General features: G+C 37.6%; 2 protein-coding genes across 4 annotated transcripts; one reads left to right on the forward strand and one right to left on the reverse strand.

The window, feature by feature from the left end:
* Window positions 1-399: 399 nt before the first annotated feature.
* LOC107798680 (high mobility group B protein 1) lies at window positions 400-4,002 on the reverse strand. 3 transcript variants are annotated; one of them, XM_016621704.2, is made up of 8 exons: window positions 3,859-4,002; window positions 2,795-2,881; window positions 2,470-2,589; window positions 2,320-2,377; window positions 2,178-2,222; window positions 1,828-1,908; window positions 1,620-1,709; window positions 400-689 (listed from the first exon to the last, which is right to left on the reverse strand). In XM_016621704.2, the coding sequence occupies exons 2-8, from the start codon at window positions 2,863-2,865 to the stop codon at window positions 633-635; spliced, it is 522 nt and encodes a 173-aa protein (XP_016477190.1). In that variant the 5' UTR covers window positions 2,866-2,881; window positions 3,859-4,002; the 3' UTR covers window positions 400-632. The 3 variants fall into 3 exon arrangements, with proteins under 3 accessions (XP_016477190.1, XP_016477191.1, XP_075088105.1); XM_016621705.2 differs by having other exon boundaries at window positions 2,795-2,877; window positions 3,859-3,986; XM_075232004.1 differs by lacking the exon at window positions 3,859-4,002 and adding an exon at window positions 3,704-3,813.
* Window positions 4,003-10,331: 6,329 nt separating this feature from the next.
* On the forward strand, window positions 10,332-12,737 carry LOC107798677 (chlorophyll a-b binding protein CP29.2, chloroplastic). The gene is made up of 2 exons (XM_016621695.2): window positions 10,332-10,925; window positions 12,203-12,737. The coding sequence occupies exons 1-2, from the start codon at window positions 10,434-10,436 to the stop codon at window positions 12,566-12,568; spliced, it is 858 nt and encodes a 285-aa protein (XP_016477181.1). The 5' UTR covers window positions 10,332-10,433; the 3' UTR covers window positions 12,569-12,737.
* The last annotated feature ends 9,867 nt before the right edge of the window (window positions 12,738-22,604 follow it).

Raw genomic sequence — 22,604 nt, forward strand, 5'->3', positions numbered from 1 at the left:
TGACATATATTCCCTACTTTGCAAGAGGGATTACTGATGTTGAATATATGAATTAAACACGGATAGAGTCTGTATCAGGTCATGTTGTTTAGCCAATTAAACTTTTGACCATAAAAACTAAAAGAGTTTGTTGGTTATGGCCAGTAAAAATACACCCATGCTTAGCGCAGAATTTTACTTGTTTTTCCAAGATCTCGTGCTTCTGCTTATCACTTTTATATCCAGGGAGTCTGTCCATTTGTTGTTTAGCCAATTAAATTTTAGGTAGAAAAATCTTGGTTTAACGCGCACCTCAGGTGCCTGTGTTATATAAGCCAACATTCAAACTACTCAAGCTCCTTTGATCAACGACTATTCCTTGCATTCAGAGTGCAGATAAGAATCAACAAAGATCTGAAGTCAGATAAAAGACATACCATATATATATATATTACGTATCATCATATTACATATACAAGTTCATTCAAGTTATGTAAACAAGTGGATGCCACTGACTACCAGCAGAGTTGAGTTTCAGCAAACTGCGTGACCAAACTAGGTAACAGAAAATACAGCAAAAAACACATATGTTCACTCAACCCTTGTCGGATGGAAAATTAGTACAAAAACTGAGTGTTGGAAGCAAAATAGCTTCAATCATCATCCTCATCTTCCTCCTCCTCATCATCCTCCTCCTCTTCTTCTTCACCCTACATATTGTCGAGCACTAGTAAGTACGATATGAAACATTGTGGCCACTGTGATAAATGAGTCTACTTGAAATACAAAACTATTTACCATCAAAGGAGCATATAGCAACTCTGGTAATGGATCCAAGTCCCAAAAGAGGACAGGCATAAATGGTTTATGCACTACTTAACAACTAGCTCCGTAATAGGAAAGGTACGATATTGCTTGTCTTCTCAAATTTCATTTCAAATCACACAACTGACATCAACTCTAATAAGAATTTAGCAGTAATATTGTCGAAACCCCCCGACATCTGTGATAATTATCATGACTTGCCTTCTCAGGCACAAGGTTCTAGTATTAAATGTTTCTCTTACTATACAGATTCATGTTGGATCAATCATTCTTGAAAGTTAATATTCAAACTTTTACATTGAACATCTGCTCCCTCGGCCAATTTTTGCAATCAAAGTGCGCCTCAAGCATCAGCAAAGCAAAGACAAAAAAGGCATTACCCACCCCAAAGAGAAGGGCCTAAAAATACAACTAGAAGGATCAATAAACCCAATATTTAACACCCTTAAGGATGCAGAGTTATGACCCAGCAACTCTCTTGTTTTAACACCCTTAAAGAAGGGGTAACTGTGAGCCAACTACAGCCTTGTCGACATATACTCAAAAACTATTAGATGCACTCATAAGTATAGAGTCAGCAGAACACTGTAGAACTGTAAAGGGCAGCCCGGTATATAAAGCATCACACGTTCACACTAGGTCCTGGGAGGGCCGCACCTCAAAGGGGTGTGGTGTAGGCAACCTACCCTGATGCAAGCCTCAGTGTCTGATTCCACGGCTCGAACCCTCGAACCCGTAACCTAGGTCACATGGAGACAACCGTTGCTCCAAGGCTCCCACTTCAACACTATAGAACAGTGAAAAAATAGTAATACCTGTCCGCTGCCCTCCGCATCTTCATCATGTACCTCCGATTTTGACCTCTCAGATTCTTCTTCTTCGCCATCATCGTCTGAGCTTTCCGGCTAATTCAATTGATGAAGTTAGAACAAGGAAGCTCCCTTTTCTAAATTTATAATGTTGACTGATATTGTGAAAAGATCAGATGAATCTTGAAAATAAAACAAGTTACAGGAAGCTAACCTGCTTGTTGTTGTAAGCATTCATGAGCTTTTCATACTCAGACTTCCTTTTTGCTGCTTTGGCTTCATATGGTGCTTTTTCCTTTCAATACGTAAAACCAGCCTTATAAGGTACCTCATTACAGTAAATATGTAAATATTGTCCCTTAAAAAGAGAGTGCGAAGAATCCATCCTTATGGTAAAACTAAATGCTAATATTTCTCACCAAGTAAATGTCAATGAGAAGCTGAAAGAAGTTTTCAACCCTTTAAACTGTATAACAACATAACAGTATGACATGTATGAAGTGGTCATTGCGCCAAGTTCGCTGCTTGAATCACTAATATTGGGAAATACATTGAATTACTTACAGCTGCGCTCATAGATTTCCACTTCTCCCCTCCAGCTTTCCCGACCTTCATTTATGACATTAAACCAAGAAGAAATCAGTTGTGCTCAGAACCAACTATTAAAGGAGGCAATGCTTATGAAATAACACCATCAAAAGCTTACAGCTGATACAGCCTTCACATTAGGATTTTCCTTTTTAAACGTCTTCCTGAATTCTTCACTGCAGTGGCATACATGATCATTTGTTGGTTACATCACGCAACTATAGATATGCCACTGAATCTAGAATTTATTATGAAAAACGAAGCCTACAGAAATACGAAGAAGGCGCTGGGAGGCCTCTTAGGCTTATTAGGATCTTTCTTGGCCTTTTTGTCCTTCTTGGCCTTCCGTTTATCGTCCTTCAACGTAGCCTTTCTCTTCCCCATCTTTCTGAAAACAAGAGAGACAGACATGATCCATCACTAATTGATCACTGTGCCAACACGGAACATCAAAACCAAAATCACAGAAACTTCATTCCCGAAAGGTCGTAGCATCAGCTACAATTGCAGAAAGGTCTATGCAACATCAAGTTACCAACACCGGAAATACTTGCATATAAAGCCAGAATCACAAAATTTAAAACGCTACTCACCGGTCCTCAACAGGCTTCAGTGCAGACCTTGTTTCTTTTCTCAACGCCCCTTTTCCTTTTCCACCCTTCATTGTAACTTAGAACTGCCTAATCAAAACAAGCGGCCTATGTTAAAACCCCATAGCTGTGACATTTTATCAATGAACAATATGATACATAACAACATGAATAATGCACATTGAACACTCAAAGCATTCCAAAATACCAAAAGAATTTAAGGGAAACACAACACAACAATTATTTGTCCTACTCTCCAACTCTCCGTTTAGATGGCCGCAAAAGTATTGATTCTTTACCCTAAAGTATATTTTTTTCTAATAATTACCTAAAGTCTGACCTTTTCTCCCCATGGAAATGCTATATCCAGTCCCAAAACCTTAACAAAGAAGTATTCGAATAATTTGAAATAACTTAAGTCTCTATGTTATATCTCCCTGCATGATCTCACAATATCAATTTAAATGAACAAAAGCAAGTAAAACCAAAACTACTGCAACAGATATACCAATAGGAAGACACGACTCAGAAAGAGATAAAGTCAAAGTTCGGAGTAATAGAGTCAAAGTCGTTAATTTTCTTTGTGATCTCAGTCATAGATCCTTCAAATTTTGGAATTAAATTTAGATATTTGAAAATTACATAAAAGTACTACTCCATAAGTCTTCTACAAATGGAAAAACAATAAAAAAAATTATCAGCTAGATTTCATATACATCCAAGTCAACGAAAAAAAATCCACCATTTGTACAACAAATAAACCTTCCTAAGAAGACCAAATCAGCAAAATTCATTTCTTTTGCTCAATAAGAAAACAGAAACAAAGTAAAAAATCAGACTAAATCAACCACAATAAAACAAATGAAAATTCAAAAAAAAAAAAAAAACACTTTAACCCAAGTATGTACTTACTTCTGGGAAACCAATTTTACTCTTGAAACCAATTATTGTGTTTAGGTAATTGAATAAGTGTACTAATTTTTCTCAATAAGAAAAATACAAGAACTGTGAATCTACAGCAACAAGTATTAATATGAAGAGAAAAAAGAATAGAGAAGAGGCAATACCAGGAAGATAAAAATTGTTGGGCAGAAGGGAAAGTGGAGAAAAACAGAGCAAAAGCCAAAAGAGAAGTAACAGAAGAATCAAGCTACTACTTTAGTACACGACCGAATAACAAAAAGTAAACTCCATTTCACTGACAAACCTTATTTTACATTTTTATTTTTAAATACTTTTAGAGTATATGTTTTATGCCCAGTTTTAAAAATAAACATTTTCAGCCTGTAAAAAGCAGCTGCAGGTAATTCTCTAACAAATAATTAGTAATCTTAAAAATAAAATCAACTAAAATGTACCGATAATGCAAGAATTTTTTTACATTATCAATATATATATAACTTAAATTTAGATTTCTACCATATTCATTAATACATATGATTTTATACATTCTATCTTAAGTAACACACGTATTTCTATATAACTTAATGCAAGTTATAATAAATTAAACGTGGCATCCATGATATAGGAATTTATTTATTTTTCCTTTTACCACCGATCAAAATTAATTTATTACACAAAAATTATTTTTCTTAATATCTGTAATCAAATACTGTATTTATTTTATGCAAATTTTGTGATTCCCTATCCTAATCCTTCAACTTGATTCACGGTATTGGACTCATTATATGGTAAATAATAGTAGTAAACAACTTCTTAAAGCAGTAGATAATAATGCATGAATTGTTATGTAACACTATTACATGTAATTTCATTCTATCATGTTATAGGAATATTCTTTTCTTTTTTTTTATGAAACATTACGCAAATTAATTTTTGATTATGCAGATATTAGTTGTTCAAAAGTTTATATCAGAAGTAAATGTTTAATTAGGAATGCAAAAAATGCAGAATTTACATTGCAATTTGCAAACCAAATAATATAATGAAAAAATTTCGAATTTGAATCCTAGAAATGAAAAGAATTCTAGCAAAAAATGCTTTTCCTTTTGAATTTTATGTGGCACGATATTGATCTGCTTTAAAACAAATACCGAACCTCAAACGAAAATTAGAATAAAGAAATCAATTGGGGAGAAAGCATGGCACTTGGACTAGCAAACTAGGTAGTAGTAGCATGCAGGCAAGGACAATCGAAATATTGCGTGGCATTTTTGAAAGATAAACACGTGGAGGACATCAGATATTTCAACGATATAGGCGTTTGGACATGAGAATTGTAAAATTCGAATGAAATTTTTTTTTGAAGTGAAAATGGTATTTGAAATTTAAAGTTGTGTTTGGACATAAATTTTAGTTTGGGTTGTTTTTGAAGTTTTATGAGTGATTTGAGTGAAAATTTAAAAAATAACTTGTTTAAAATTTAGCTTTAATTAATAATTATAGATTTTTTTTATAGAATGGCGTGCATAACTTTCATATAGAGGGAATAATTATTGGCTGAAAGTGAATAAATGTAGGTGGTTTATTATTGAAGAAACGAATATCAAACTGTGTATGGTAAGGTAGTTATTAGTAGTAATTTATAACTTTTTTTTAACTTGAAATCATCTATATTGTCTAGCTTATTGAGGCATGGTATACTATGTCTTAAGAGAGTTACTAGTTAAGAGTTACTTTCATAATTTAAATCGTAATATTAAGAGCTTGAAATATTTAGCGTTTGTATACTCTCTATTAATTATGCAAATAAAAACAGTATAATTAAATTCCTCTAGTAGTTGTATATTTTATTTTATTTTTGGAAATAAAGAGTTTTATCAGCTCTTTTTTCTGTATCTTAGAGCAACTCCAACCTTGTCCCCAAAATGGAGATTTCCCTATTTTTGGGGACAAAAATTGAAAAATTTCACTCCAACCCTCCCCCATTTTTGTCCCCGAAATGGGGGTGAATAGTGTCTCCCCAAATTTGGGGACACACTATTCATCTCCTCATTTACTATTCCCCATTAAAATATTATTATTTTTATTATTTAATCTTTTAATTTATCTTTTTATATATACTTAATTATGTTTATATAATATATTTACCTAATTAATTTTTCATCTTAACTTTGACGTATAATTTTAAAAAATTAATTATCGTGCATCTATTTTTTTTTATGTAAAATTGGTGGTTAATTTTATTATGAGTTATCATTGTATGAAAAAGATATAACCATCACAAAAAAATAAAAGGTGCAAATATAAAATATGACTTCACTTTTATTTGAATTATTAGTTAATCTATAATAATTGCTTACAAATTATATTATTTAAAATTTTATGAAATTGTTTTAATAGTAATTACAAATTAATAAAAATAAAAGATGGAATTTGTTTAATAGAAATTAAAAAATAAAATTAAAATGAAAGATAATAATATAATATAGAAGAGAGAAAAGAATATAAAAAAAATATTCTCTTTTGGAGAAAAAAATGGAAAAATAGTTGGAATAAGTTATCTTCAAATTGAAGAAATCCCCATTTTGGGTTTGGTCCCAAAATGGGGGTAAAGGTTGGAGATGAAAGTCTTAAGTATTTGAGATAAATAAAAGGTAGGGCAATGAGTGCCTAAGAAAAACTTTTTGTTGCTGCCCATTACCGAAGGATATTATTATTATTATTCGCATTTCATGATAGAATGAGAATCTTATGAAACGTCTGGTTATTGTTATAATAGTAACTATATTAATGAAGTCCCTTGTGATTGCTTTTGGAGAAAAATAACAACAACAACCCACTAAAATCTCACTAGTAAAGTATGTGGAGGGTAATATGTACGCAGACCTTACCCCTACCCCAAAAAAGTAAAGAGATTGTTTTCGAAAGACTATCGACTCAAAAAAACGAAAAGAGACAATATTATAATCAGAGGCGACTTAACCCCTAAGGTACTAAAGCGATCGCTTTAAGCCTCACAAAATTAGAGGCCCCAAAATCTACTCTTCTTATATGTAATTTAAATATTTATTGTACTTATTATTACGTAGTGATAAGAAATTTTTTAACCATCTATTGCTACATTGTCATTAATCGTTAATCTCATAGTATTATATTTATGTTGTCTTTTTTCAAATTTGGTTCAGAAAATTCAAATGAAAGTGAAAAATAATTAAATCTGTAGTTACTTTCTAGTTTTTCTTATTTAAACTTGAACAAATTTTATTTACAACTCTAACTTTGTAAGATATTTTCTTCAAGGTCTCTTTAGGTATGCTTCAAGCTAATTAGATGGTGAAAAGCTATAGCTGATTTGTTTATCATCTTTGTAAATACAAATTCACACATAATTATTATTTTGGAAGGTAATGCTATATAGTGAGTTATGTTAACGCTCATGTGGAAAAAAAATCAAAATTAAATTTAATAAAATCTTATCAAAGGTTAGTAATGTTTCAACAAAGATTAAATGGGTTGGTTACATCGTCGAGATTAAATTGCATCTCAAAAAATAAAAAGAATAAACTTCACCAAAAATGTCTAAAATTATTAAACAAGTTTAAGGCCTTTTATTATGGCTTGACTCTAGGCCTCCAACTGTCCAACACCATTGAGCCGTATCTGTTATAGTATACATGTTATTGCTATATTTTTTAGGTTAATCATATCAGGCTGAGAGTAACATATTATTGTAGGTCAACTTAACTTGATAGCATAAAAAAATTACAGTAGAAATGCACATAGCATAAAAACACATTTGCTGAAACAAATTTCGTAGGTGTTGTCCACCATAAAAGATATGAGCGAGAGTAACAATGGGGTTCTTCAATAATGTTGGAATTTTATATGATAGTTATTCGATAGTGTTTGATTTACAAGGAATAAAGGTTTTCAAGCCACCTTTTGAAATAAGTAATTGAAATAATGTGTACTGGAATGCAAGTCTTCAACCATCTCGTCTATACATTCTTGGATAAAGCTTGTTGAGAAAATCATTTTTCTTTAATAGATGAAGTAGAATAAATTCCTATTAGTTCGAAATGCAATTATCGACATACTTTTGTAACACATCCCTGTTTAGTGAACCATTTCATAAACATCCTATGAGGCGGGTGGACATTCGGTATTTCAGTTCGGTATTTAAGAATTTCGATTCGGTATTTCGGTATTCGATTTATCAATTGTGTATACCAAATACCGTACCAAAATATTTCGGTACGGTTCGGTATTTCTTATTTTGGTTCGGTACGGTTCGGTTTAAACCAAATTTTCACTATCTCCCTCACTCCATTAACTAATAGGAAGAAAACAACTGAAATATCTTGGTTTTTTCTTCTGCCATGGATCAACCAATTCTCCACAATCTATTCCTAATTTCTCGCATGAATGACTTCCACCAAACGTAGTTTTTGGTATATTACAAATTTAATTAGCAATATTTAATATTATAAAAAGTATAATAATGAAATAATTTCATTTTATATTTATGGAATAATGATAGTATATTGCATATTTAATTATATAAATGGTATAAGATACATACATACTTAGAAATAAATATTTACAGAATAATATCGATATAAATATTATGTATTCAGAATTCCGCCAAAATATTGATATAAAAATTCTGGAGTGTATTATATGTTATAATTCAGTTTGTGGTATATTTATCGTATAAATATTACTATATGTTTGGACTATGTTATATAGTTGTATGAATTTCACTTTGTATAATATAGTACTATTATATACAACATATATAAATGACATAATGTACATATATAAATAGGTATGTTCCATATAGTGATAGATATATACGTATAATATATCTAACATAAACCATCAAAATCCTACAGAATAATGGAACGCATGAAACACCATAGGATGCATTTCAATGTTGGATATTGCCGGATCAAGGAAGTATGTCAAAAGTTCTTTAAGATGGTAGAGAATGTCCCATGATTTATGCATCTTGTCTGGTCATTAATTATTTTTTTAATCTTTATAATATGCCATTAGTGTAAAAAAAATCTTTCATTTATGTAATAAATAAAAAATATTATTATTTTCTTAAATAATTTTTAAAAAGTGCTCACCCATGTCGATTCCTCTTTGGAATTTGGGGTGTGGGCTTAAGGTTATTGGGCTAAAAATTAAAAACAAAGTTGGGCTTGGACTAAACTATTTCGGTATACCGAAATATCAAAAACTCAATACCGTATACCGTATACCGAACCGAATTACCGAAATACCAAAATTTTTGTACCGAAATAAACCGAAATACCGAAAAAACTGAAATCGAAATACCAAATTAATTCGATTTGATTTGGAATTCGGTTTTTCGGATTTTATGCCCACGCGAGTATAATATAATAGGCAATTTTGAAATTCTCAGAGTTTTTCTTTGAAATAAATATAATGCACCTATTCCTATGTGCTTTCTCTCTTTCTCCCACCCAAATGAGTCAGTATTGACAATATTCTTCTGGACAGTAACATAATAAGAACATAACCACAAATAAATTTGTAAACTCTGATGAAATAATTTTGTTTAGGTTCCCTTCTGGTGTCCGATACCTGCTTTGAGGTCTTGACTAATTCAAATTTGTGTCACGCAAGGCCCGTTAAAGGAGGACAGTTCTCCCTACCAGAATGTTTTTTTTATTTTTTGGGTTCAAACCTGAAACCTCTTATTGAGTGTAAAGAAATCATATCTATTTCATCACAAACCGATCTGATGAAATAATTAATATGAAGTAAGATTACTACTCCGTATTTAAGAAAACTTGTTTGTGTTTTAATAAAATGTCACACAATTAATGTAACTAGTAGAGCTTCATTCAATTCAAAAACACTTAAAGGGGTTAGGAATCATTGTATCAAGTCGTTGAGTGCAAAAGTCATACCAATTTTTCGTTTAATTGTGACTTCGATCAACATGTCAATACTAGTAATCAGGCCTATTGCAACGGTTTTAAAACCATTGCAATAGATGACATGATTGATATCTAAAGTTAACCCTCTGCTTTCACCTCCGCTTAACATGTTGCTTCTAAATTTACATTTTCTATAAATTCGTAACTTCACTCTAGTGCAAAATAAGGCGTCCACTGCAATCAGGATCAAAGCTAGTTTTATAATAAAATTACCTTATTTTATAAATTAAAAAAGAAAAAGAAAAAAGAACAAAGGGAAATAAGGGAATAAATCAAACAAGAAGATAATTATGTTAAAAGATCATAGTACTAAGCAGGCAAGTACATGACAAGTTTTGTCACTGTTTCTTTTTTTCTTTTCTTTCTTTCTTTCTTTTCCACGTATGTGACAATTCAATCTGAGTAATATGAAAAATCGAAAGCCCACCAATCCCATCGTTCTTCTTCATTACATGGTCCCATAAAAAAAAAAAGAGATATTCACTAAAACTCTGATCTCCAATGTTGCATGTCAACCACAAGACTTCAAATCCTACGTGTCCTTCAAACACACCACTTGAAATCAGCCATGATAAGAATCAGATAAGGCCTTTCTCTCTTTCAACCGTCCGATCACTCCATCATCTCATCCAACCGTCACAATTCTTTCCTCCACAGATCAAAAATCTGTACCTTCTTCACTAATATAATCAGTATAGGCTCCATATTCCACCACATCAATTCAACAAATTTCATAACCCTATAGCTAGCTCACATTAGCGGCAATGGCTACCGCAGCTGCCACATCCTCATTCATCGGAACACGGCTGCCGGAGATTCACTCCGGTGCCGGCAGAGTCCAAGCCCGATTCGGATTCGGAACCAAAAAAGCCGCACCTAAAAAGGCTCCAAAAAGGCAAATCCCAGACAGACCGTTATGGTTCCCAGGAGCTAAGGCACCGGAATATCTCGACGGGAGTCTCGTCGGCGACTACGGATTCGATCCATTTGGTTTGGGGAAACCTGCTGAGTACTTGCAATTTGATTTGGACTCATTGGACCAGAATTTGGCTAAGAATTTGGCCGGTGACGTTATTGGGACCAGGACTGAAGCTGTTGATGTGAAATCGACACCGTTCCAGCCGTACAGTGAGGTGTTTGGACTGCAGAGGTTCAGAGAATGTGAGCTGATCCATGGGAGATGGGCTATGTTGGCTACACTTGGTGCTTTGACTGTTGAATGGCTCACTGGTATTACATGGCAAGACGCCGGAAAGGTACTATTTTATCCTTTTGCATCAACGTATTAATTATAACCTGAGATTAAGTTATATATTCACAAAAATTAATATTATCATATCACTTTATAATAACTACTGATAATTAACTGCCAATAAGAAATGGAACTACTAGCTACCTAGAATATCAGACATGTAAAATTTTACTGTTAGTAATTAAACAATAAACAAATTTAAGTTGTTAGCTACATAAGTTAATTAAATTCCCGACTTATAATTTAGTAGTAGTACATTACTTCCTTCGAATAGATAAGTCTTACTACATGTTAATTCATGCTCTTAGAACCGTCGTTTGTAATTGTAAGCATGTATATATATATACCCACTAAATGATATTTGAATTAAATATATATGGATAGTTTTAAATAAAACTTTATATCTATATTATATTTGCATAAAATTGTAGTTAAAGAGTAATAACGCTGTGATAATGCATAGTTGCATTTATGCATGCTTTATGTTTTGTCGTTTCATCGTGTCTGCATATTACTTCTAGATATAACGTAATTTAGATCAAGTTTGATGCCTGAATAGTAGGTTAATGGAGTACTAAGTATGTTTTCTGTGATTACTCTTTCCCGATTGTCCCTTGATTGCCTAGTTTCCAAAACCGTGGGTTTACATGTGCTACTAGATCTCGGATTACAAGTACATTGGTGTTCTACTGAAGAAAATCTTTTTACTTTAAAGTTGTAGCAATATGCTCATGGTCGAGCTTGAAGAGAAGAAAAATAGATCAACAAAAAATGGTAACATAGTAAACCTTAACTGGAAAACAAAGCGAGATTCATTTGGACAATTTAAGTTTGATATTGCATAGTGTAGTTGAAGAGACCTTTTTTCTGACCTCGCCTCAACTAGAAATGTCGTCTTTTCTTGGTAAAATGACTTGGCATCATGAACAAAACGTAATCAAATGAAAAAGACTTACAATCCTTCTCGGGTTTAAGTTATATACAGTAATTGTACAAAATATATTTACATTATCACTGTTGTTTAACTTGCTATATCACCAATGTAATCTTTCATTTCCTCAATGTGTTCGATTGAACTTAAGTATCTTTTACACATATATATATACATAAAAAGTAAAAAATATTTCAACAATTATTAATATTCGAACACAAATTTAAAAGACGATTGGATTCAACTTGTGAGAACAGAACGGTTAAACTCTTATGTTTAAATTATGAATCTTGCCAACATTTTTGAAATTAGAAAATTATTGCTTATAACCCTTTCTTGGACTTGCATAGGTTGAGTTGGTTGAGGGATCATCCTACTTGGGACAACCACTCCCATTCTCCATTACAACATTGATCTGGATTGAGGTCCTTGTTATTGGATACATTGAATTCCAAAGGAACGCTGAGCTTGACCCGGAGAAGAGGCTTTACCCTGGTGGATCATTCTTTGACCCATTGGGCCTTGCTGCTGACCCAGAGAAAAAGGCCACACTTCAACTTGCTGAGATCAAGCATGCCCGTCTTGCTATGGTTGCATTCTTGGGCTTTGCTGTCCAAGCTGCTGCTACTGGAAAAGGCCCACTTAACAACTGGGCTACCCACTTGAGTGACCCACTTCACACTACCATTTTCGACACCTTCGGCTTCTTCTCTTAAGCCCAGCCCAACGCACCTTGTTTTTTCAGCTCGATCTAGTTGAGAGGATGGTTTTACGTATATTATATTACTATATTCTTCTGCATCTTGTAAAAATTGTAACATTTGACACTCTAAGGAGAAGGCAATATCAAACGCTATTGTTAATCTAAGTTTTTCATGTTCTTCACTGTTGGTATCGCAAATTTTCTTATTCCTTTTTCATCCTTATGTTGCATAAAGAAGATATGCAATGGCTTCTACAATGGTCGATTCAGCGTTGAAAGGGTTCTACAATTGTAGAGCTAAGAGCTTGATTAAAAAAAGCTACATGAAAGAGGATGAAATATGTACTTTTTTTTGCATTCCAATGATTATGTTCCTTGATAACTTAGAATTAGGGATGTTTATCATTAAAACTTCCCTTTTATATAATAGGAGAGTTTCATCCCTAGTACAAGTCTAAAAAGGGTAAAAATCTCCCTTTCTCGCTAATTACTCACTCGTAACCGACATCGGGCGAGATCTGCAACGTGATATCCAGTTGGGTACGGATATCACGGCCCTCTATTAGTCATGTGTAAATATTTGCCATATCTCCTGAGGTCCTAGGGCTCGTTTTGGGTCCGGAAAGCGTTGCCTTATCACGCCCGACGATATGCACATTGTTCATCTTTCATGGGTCTCGGTACAAAAGACTCCTAGCCTCGAATTCAACCTCGTGTGTCCGTGCCCTCCTTCCGTCTTCTTCACCGAAAAATCGGGGTATGAATTGCCCTTGATTTTACTTGTATACAGATAGTCTCCTCGTTTTTTGGAGAGTAGGTCCGCCGGATCGACGGAAAACGAATAGATGAGCCTCGATTTCTTCCCTCATACGTTGTAACTGAGATGACGGGTAAGTCAAAACATCCCATCAGTCGCGTCGGTCTAACTTCGGACACGTGTCGGTCATCGACTGGTTGTCTTCGAATGTGAAACATCACGCATTGATTGCATGTTTCCCCTATAAAAGCTTTGACCTTTTATACTTCTTTCACTTTCCGATCATAGCTTTTACCTTCGGATTTTCTAACGTCTTTTAACTTTTTCAAATCTTCATACCCTGCTTCTTGAGCAGTCATATCTTCATCTCTGATCTTCAAACCTACATATTTGTTCTTGGATTTCCAACCCAGATCTTCATATCTGCATCCCACCTTTAAACCTTCATATTCTTTCTTCAAATCTTCATATTTTTCCTTCGAATCTTCATATTCTCCTTCAAGTCTTCATACTTCCCTTCAAATTTTCATATCTTCTTAGATCACGATGGCTAAAACTTCCAAGTCAGTGCCTCAGTAGGTTGCCCCTTCATCTTCCCACCCGACCGTATATGCCGAGGTGGCTCCAGAGCCCCCCATGAAGAGCTTCATACCCGGGGGCTGCTCTATCGGGGATGACTTTAAGGTCGAGAAGGCCTCTAGCGAACAAGACCGAGGTGAGAGAGCATTGAGATACATATTCTCTATCACCAAAAAGACCCTACCCATGTCCGAGCGGACTGTAAGTAGAAGGATAAGGACGTGGTCATCCCCGGGCCCAATGATGATATAACTACTCACGTGAAGGGGTATATGAGTGTTTACACTTACCCCTTCACGCTCGCCCCTATGGATCCCGTAGTTCTTGCTTTCTGCAAGAGGTATGAGGTGTTCGTTGGGCAAATCCACCCATCCTTCTGGAGGATTGTAATCCTCTTGCGCCACTTCGCAAACAACACTGAGTCTCCCCGGTTCACCCACAACCACCTACTCCGCTTGTACAGTCCCCGAATCTTCCGAGGGGGACTGATTAAGCTCGTCCGCTGAGCAAGCAACGCTTCTTTCTCGAACATTGACAAGGACCGGGACCGAGGTTGGCAGGGGAGGTTCGTTCGGGTGAAAACCGAAGACCTGATTCCCCCAAGTTTCTGTCGTTCCCCGAGGAATGGAACGCATCCCGTAAGTATTGTCTTTCTTGGGTATTTATTCTTTTTTGTTTCTTTTTCTCATCGCTTGTGTTTTTGGTCGTGCAGTTGTTGCCTAAGTTCCAAATGCAATCCCCCGATTCAAGAAGTGGATCGAGGGGATTTATAAGCAGATGCCTTACGCCGAGCGCGCATGGCGCAAACTTTCGAATGGAAAATGGGAGGCCCATTCTCATGGTGAGGTTCTTCCGTGAAATAGTCACCATCATGCTCTTAACTTATATAGTGCTAACTTTTCCTTTTTTCTTACAGGTCTGCCTAAGACCACTAAACTTAGGCCTCTTGATGAGGACAAGGATCCGTCTTTGCCTGCCGCGAAGGAGGAGAAGAAGAAAAAAAAGAAAATCGGGGAAGAGGAATAAGAGGCGACCACCAGGGCCTAGAAGGCCAAAAAGAATACCAAGTCCAGGGCATAGGATCCTGGCTATCTCTACTGGCTCATGGATGAGCTCGAAGAAGACAATATTTTCGTCGCCCATAGATCGACCCCCATTGAGAAACATGCGACGACCGAGAAAGGGACAACGAGGTCGATCCCCTTCAGGCTCGGGAACCTGAGGGGATGATGGAGTTGTGACCTCCCAGGAAGCCACTCCCATTTCGAATGAGGCGACCAGTGTCATTGACATCATAGAGACGCCCTCTTATACCAAGTCCATGCTCGAAGAGGCCCAAGCGTGCAAAGAAAAGTCAAGTGAGGGAGTGCAGAGTTCAGACGATCCCCTCAACTTCTTTTTCGACGGCATGGGCATGTCCACATTGGAGGAGTTTTTCGGGCTGGGTCACCTAGATATCCCGAAGAAGGACGTGCCCTCGGGAGCTGGCGGACCGAGTCCGAGCCCAAAACTGGTGAAGCAATTTCTTGCGCCAAGCGCGGACCCCGAGCACAAGAGAGTTGTCGTTCTTACAGTCCCGGAGGATACTCGAGTCTTATCTACTCCGGTGGACGTAGCCAGCTACCTCAAATACTTGGTGACCGAGGAGGACCAGGCAAAGATGAACGAGGTTTTCACGTCAAGTGTTTTTAACGAGGCGCAGCAGGCGCTGAACCGGGTAAGGCGTCAACACTTTTGTACCCCTTTGTGATCCCACTTAAGTTTTGATGTCTTTTACTACTTTCGTTATTTTACAGGCCTCAGTGCTTCACCATGAAAGCTTCCTCCGGTACCGCTTGGAAATCAGCCAGCTCGAGTTCGAGCTAAAAGAGCAGGTCTGGAAGAAGGACATGTGCATGCTTCTTAGTGAGAAATAGGATGAGGCCCTTAAAGACCTCCTAATTTTCTAGGCCGAGATGGAAAAAGCTTAGAATGAGGACTCGACCCTAAAATAGGAACATGCCGACCTGGTTGAAAATGTAAAGGTCTTTGAAGCTAAAAACGAGGAGCTAGTCATGGTGACTAACAACACAACTTCGCAGGTTCAACAGAAGATTGACCTGATCGGCCAGCTTCGGGCCGAGATGGATGAGGTCAAGGCCATGGCCGAAGGGTGGGAGGGCAGAATGGATATGCTGACTTCGGAGAAGGAAACTGCGAAGGAGGAGCTGGCATCAGTCGAGAACCAACTCCGACTGGCGAAGGACAAAGCCGAAAAGTGGTCCTAGCTGAACGATGATCTCCGTGCACAACTGAGCTCGGTCGTCACAGAACGGGATGCCATCGAAAGAGAACATGTGGAACTGAGGTCCGAATTGGACACAACCTCTAATGACGCCGAGCAAATGGTGGCCCAATACAAGGCCGATGTGGAGGTAGATGAGACTCGCCTAAAGACAAAGACTGAATACATGAAGTGGTTGTCCCGAAGAGAGACCCTCGAAGACATCCATGCCTGAGGCTTCGACTTATCGGTCGAGATCGAAGAAGCTAAGAAGCTTGAGGCCGAGGCAAAAGAGCTTTACGTGCCGAAGGCTCCGAGGGCTCTGAGGGCTCTAACGGGTCTGGTGACGAATCGGACCCCGGTGAAGACCAAGCGTAAATGCCTTAGTATATTTTTTCTATTTGTTTTTGTTTTCCCTTATGTTTTTGTTTTTCCTTATATATATGCTTATTTTAAGGCCGTTTTATTGGGCCTTTGTAAATATATTTTGGTATATATATGAAATTTTCCCTTTTTGGCAATATTGTGTCTTTACTTTTCCAGCATCTTTTATTCATGTATTATTTTTTGTGCCTTAGCACAGAATCAGATGTAGTTCCGAGGCATTCATTTTACGAAAGTTTGAACGAAGCCCGACTTTGATGCAACTTTGTTTGCTCGTGGCTTTGGACCCTCGATGAGACCGTAGGTTCCCAAGATGCTTAAGTATTTTCAGACGATATTTTTGCCGAGGGTAACCCTTTAGTAGGTTTCAAAATTTTTATTTTGTAAAGGCCTTACTTTCTGATTATAGGCTTCGAACGTCTTCGAGCAGTTTTTAAGGTGGCCATAGCCTTTTGTATTTGGGCAGCGCCTAATACGTTTGGTGCCTCCAGGATTCGGTAGCCCGGATCATCCGAAATTTTCTTCGGGTGATAGTCCCCGAGTAGGAGGAGCCCTTGGGCTCTATAGTTCTTGAGTAGGGGTAGCCTTTAGGCTCTATAGTCCCTGAGTAGGGGTAGCCCGTGAGCTCTAGGATCCGGAATCGAAGAAGTAAAAAATGCGTAATAACAAAGCGGAACTTTCTTTCATTTCTCCGTATGCAAAGTACATGATCGAAAGTGCATAAAAACTTGTGTCATGGCTATAGTGGACTATGTGAGCACGGTTCATATGACCATTTAGCCCTTACAATTAACCCTAACCACCAAGCCTTAGCTTTTAGCATATAAAATTTTCTTTTTACCTTGCAAAAAACTTTAATACGCGGGTAATGGCCCCAATTATTCGAGGTCAAACTCGTGAGGGCTCGGATACTGTTGATACGAAGTGAACAATCATTGACTCCAGTTTGAAACCGATTTTCGAATCTAACTTAGCACGTTTTACTGTTGCCTCGTTAAAAACCTTGCCGAAAAACCATTTGGGACAAAACCAGTTCAAGGAAAAAAGAGTGCAATACGTGCTTTCAGACTTATTGGTTTAGTATTTGGGACTATATCGAATAACTGGTATTCTGTACTTTTAACTGGGCAGCCTCATTGATTTTTCAATTCGACAAGGGGAGTTAAGCAGGGTGATCCACTATAACATGCATTGTTCATCATTGCAGCTAAGGGTGGTAAGTGGGCCGGTCCAGGCCCCGGACCGTGGGCCAAACGGGCCAGGACCGTTTGGACCGATTTTAGTGGGCCTGGGCCGGTCTCGTGGGCCGGTCTTATGATTTGGGCCCGCCAGGCCCGGGACCAGGCCCACTAACTCATGGTCTCGAGCTAATCCAGTCGGGTCCGCAGTCCAAACGGGCTAAATGGGCTCAACGGCTAAGCAATAATTTTTTTAATTAAATTAAATAGAACTTAGAGACAAAACGATGTTAAAAAAAAATCTAAGGCAATGCCTTGTAGTTTAATTATAGAACTGTGACCTAATATTTTAATTCAAATTTGAAGACAAAAATACTGTAAAAAAAAATTCAAAGCAATGCCTTTGTAATTTTACTACAGCAATAAAAAAATATGGCAATATCTTTTTTAGTCTTCCTCCCCTCTATGGAATGAGAACAACAAGGTGTTAATACCACTATCAAGATCAATTTTCTCATCATCATTTTCATCAATAGTATTATAATTATTAGAATAGAAAGCATTCATTAATTCATGGTTTAAAAATTCACCGGGTGCAATATTATGGCAAATTCAGTGTCGCTAAATTGTAATAAACTATTATCGATATAAAGAATAGCATGTGTAGGACGGCTACGAGGTTTAGTTCGGGGAGCCGGGGGCAGGGGATGAGGAACAACAGTACCACTAGATTCGCCAGTCTTGGATTTTCCCTTATTCTTACTTTTACCAAACGTATTTCTTAAGGAAGACATCCTAATTAATTAATCAAGTAATAACAAATAAATAAAACAAACAAAACTATAATATTAAGATTTAAGAGTTGGAACGAGTTTACCGAATTGACGAACAACTTGTTGAAAATTGATTATCGTTGAAGACTCCAATTCACCAACTTCACAATTTTTTTACAAATTGTAACAACCTCAATATTTTTTAACTATTTTTTGGAATAAAGTAAGCAATCGTAGCAACCTCATAATTTTTTCACTATTTTTTTTGATAAAGTAAACAATTGTACCAAGTAGAGAAGAAAATTAGAGAGAGATTTTGATGGATTGATATTGATTTTGTAAAAAAAAATGAAAGAATGAGGGGCTATTTTTAGTAGAAAATAGGAAAAAAGTATAATAATAAAAAGTTTAGTTTGGGGGGGGGGGGGGCGGTTAAACTGCTATTTTTTAAATACCCAACCCAGTTGCTAGCCTTAAGTTTGTACGAGCCTTTATCGATTTTTCTGACAACTCGATATGGTCCTTCCCAGTTCAGTCCCAGCTTCCCCTTGTTCGGGTTCTTGGTGTGTAATGTTACTTTTCTTAACACCAAGTTTCTGACTTGAAAGAGTCGGAGGCTAGCTCTTCAGTTGTAATACCTTTCTATTCGCTGTTTCTATTCACAGTTCTAGGCTCGTGATCATGGCCTCGCCGTTTGGCTCTTCTGTCGCATATTGGAACCTGAAGCTTGGTTCTCCCACCTCGACTGGTATTAAGGCTCCAGCTCTGTAGACCAATGAAAATAAGGTGGCCCCGGTACTAGATTTTGAATTCATACGGTATGCCCATAGGACTTCGGGCAGGATCTCCTTCCATTTCCCTTTCGCACTGGTCAACCTCTTTTTCAGGTTTTGAAGTATGGTCTTGTTTGTTGATTCTTCCTGCCCATTCCCACTAGGGTGATAAGGTGTTGATCGTATCTTCTTGATCTTATAATCTTCGTAAAATTTACTTACCTTGCTACTGATGAATTATTTTCCATTATCGCAAACGACCTCGGCCGATATTCCAAACTGACATATTATGTGGTCCCAGATGAAGTCAATGACTTCTTTCTCATGGACCTTTTCAAATGCCTGAGCTTCGACCCATTTGGAAAAATAATCAGTCATGAATAAGATGAATTGAGCTTTACCGGGTGCCCATGGTAGGGGACAGACAATGTCCATTCCCTACTTCATAAATGACCACGGGGACAAAACCGAGTGGAGCATTTCTCCTGGTTGATGGATCATCGGGGCGTGTCTCTAGCATTTGTCGCATTTCTATACGAAGTCCTTCGCATCTTTCTCCATCTTGGTCCAGTAATAGCCGACCCTAAGCAGTCTCCGAAGCAAAGATTCTGCCCCCGAATGGTTCCTGCAAGTGCCTTCGTGAACTTCTCTCAAGGCGTATTCGGTCTCTCCCGGTCCCAAACATCTGGCTAGTGAGTCATCAAAGGTTCTCTTGAACAGTGCCCTTCTACCAAGCTAAATCTGGCAGCCTTAGTATGCAGGGCTCTTGATTCTTTGGGATCAGAAGGCAATTTTCCTGTCTTCAAGTATACTATATATTTGTTCCTCCAGTCCCAAGTTAGACTTGTTAAGTTTACTTCAGTGTGGCCCTTTTCTATCATCGACTTCATGAGCTGCACTATTGTTCCCGAACTGAATTCATCGGCATCGACCGATGACCCCAGGTTATCCAGAGCATCGGCCTCAGTGTTCTGATCTCGGGGTACGTGTTGCAAGGCCCATTCCCTGAATTGATGCAACGTTACCTGTAATTTCTCATAGTACCTTCACATCAGTTCTTCTTTTACTTCGAACGTCCCGTTAACTTGGTTCACCACGATGAGGGAGTCGCACTTAGCTTCGATCACCTCGGCCCTAAGGCTTTTAGCCAATTCCTGACATGCAATCATGGCCGAGTATTGTTAGTCAATTTCACAATTCTTATAGATTGCCTAATTACGTTTCTCGTAGGTGGTTTTAATACGATGCCGAGCCCGGACCCCTTCGCATTCGAGGCACCGTCCGTAAAAAGGGTCCAGATTCTCGAAGTGGTTCCCGAGGTCAACAACAATTCCATCTCGACTTCAGGTATTAAGGCCAGTGTAAAGTCGGCCACGAAGTTTGCCAAAATCTGAGATTTTATGGCAGTTTGGGGTCGATAATGGATATCATAACAGCTAATTTTGATGGCCCATTTGGCCAACCAGCCCGAGATCTTGGGTTTGTGCATGATGTTCCTCAGCGGGTAAGAAGTTACGACACATATGGGGTGGTATTGAAAGTATGGATTTAGCTTTCTGGAGGCGATTAGCAAAGTGAGCTCCAATTTTTCCGGGTGAAGATACCTTGTTTCAGCCTCTCCTAGACTTCTACTGACATAGTAAATAGGAAACTGTGTACCTTCTTTCTCCAGGACTAAGAATCCACTTACCGCCACCTCAAAAACGGCCAGGTAAAGGTATATTTATTCGTCCGCCTTCGGAGTATGGTGAAGGGGTTGACTCGATAGGTATCGTTTGAGTTCTTCCAAAGCTTGTTGGCATTCTGGGGTCCGGGAAAAGTTATTCTTATTCTTTAACAGTGAGAAGAACCGATGGCTTTTGTTCGAGGACTTTGATATGAATCGGCCCAGGGCGACTATACGTTCGATCAGCCTTTGAACGACCTTGACGTTGTCCACCACGGTAATGTCCTCTATGGCTTTGATTTTGTCGGGATTGATCTCGATCCCTCGATTGGATACCATGAACCCAAAGAATTTTCCCGATCCGACCCTGAATGCGCACTTCTCTAGGTTCAGCTTCATATTGTATTTCTTCAGTATGTCGAAGGTTTTCTGCAAATGTTTCAAATGGTCCTCTGCTTGCAAGGACTTGACTAACATGTCGTCAATATAAACTTCCATTAATTTTCCTATCTATTCTTTGAACATCCGGTTTACTAGGCATTGATAAGTGGCACCAGCGTTCTTTAATCCGAAAGACATTACATTATAACAGTAGGTGCCGAATTTAGTGATAAAAAAAGTCTTTTCTTCATCGTCCGGGATGCATTCGAAATTGGTTGTACCCGGAATAGGCATCGAGAAAGCTGAGTATCTCATGCTCGGTCATCGCGTCGATCATCCCATCAATGTTAGGCAAAGGAAAAGAATCCCTGGGACATGCCTTGTTTAGATCTTTTTAATCTACACACATTCATAGCTTATTCCCTTTTTTAGGAACTACCACTACGTTAGCTAACCAGTTCGGGTATTTAACTTTCTGAATGGACCCTATTTTAAGGAGTTTGGATACCTCGTCCTTAATGAATGCATGCTTGACCTCGGACTGTGGTTTCCTCTTCTGCTTAATCGGATGGAACTTTAGGTCCAAACTCATCTTATGAGTGGTTACTTCCAGTGGGATCCCTGTTATGTCAAGATGGGACCAAGCGAAATAGTCTATGTTAGCTTTAAGTTAACTAATGAGTTTTTTCCTGAGCTCGGGAGTTAACCCCGTACCAGGTATACCTTTCGATATGGTAGGTGTTCGATCAATAAGTCTTGCTCCAACTTCTCGTCCGTCGATTTGGTGGCGTCGGTATCATCAAGAGCACGGATATTACCAATGCATCATTGTGTGGTTGCACGATGCCCTCGGCATCCTCGTCGCTGAACGAAATGGTTCCCTGCGGGACATAATCTCTGGTGCATTTTTCCCTTGTGATAGATACTTTAGTGCGATTTATTATTGGCCCTTGAGGGACATCGACCCCTAAAATGATCATGTTGATGACGTGCTAAGGCTCCTCTTGTTTGGCCTGTTTGTTTGTGTCCCTATTCCTGAAGTAGGTTTTGGCTCGATCACTCAAAAATTCTCGAAGGTGCCCGTTATTGAACAACCGGACAACTTCTTCTCTCAATTGTCAGCAATCCTCGGTCATGTGGCCATGAGTACCGTGATACTTGCACATCAAGTTAGGATCTCTTTGGGCAGTGTCGGATTGCAATGGTCGAGGCCACTTGGTCTCCTTGATGTGCCCGATGGCTGATATGATATTGGCATCATCAATGTTGAAGTTATACTCTGATAATCTTGGTGC

Source organism: Nicotiana tabacum, chromosome 2 (assembly GCF_000715075.1).
Source record: "Nicotiana tabacum cultivar K326 chromosome 2, ASM71507v2, whole genome shotgun sequence".
NCBI classification, from domain to species: Eukaryota; Viridiplantae; Streptophyta; class Magnoliopsida; order Solanales; family Solanaceae; genus Nicotiana; species Nicotiana tabacum.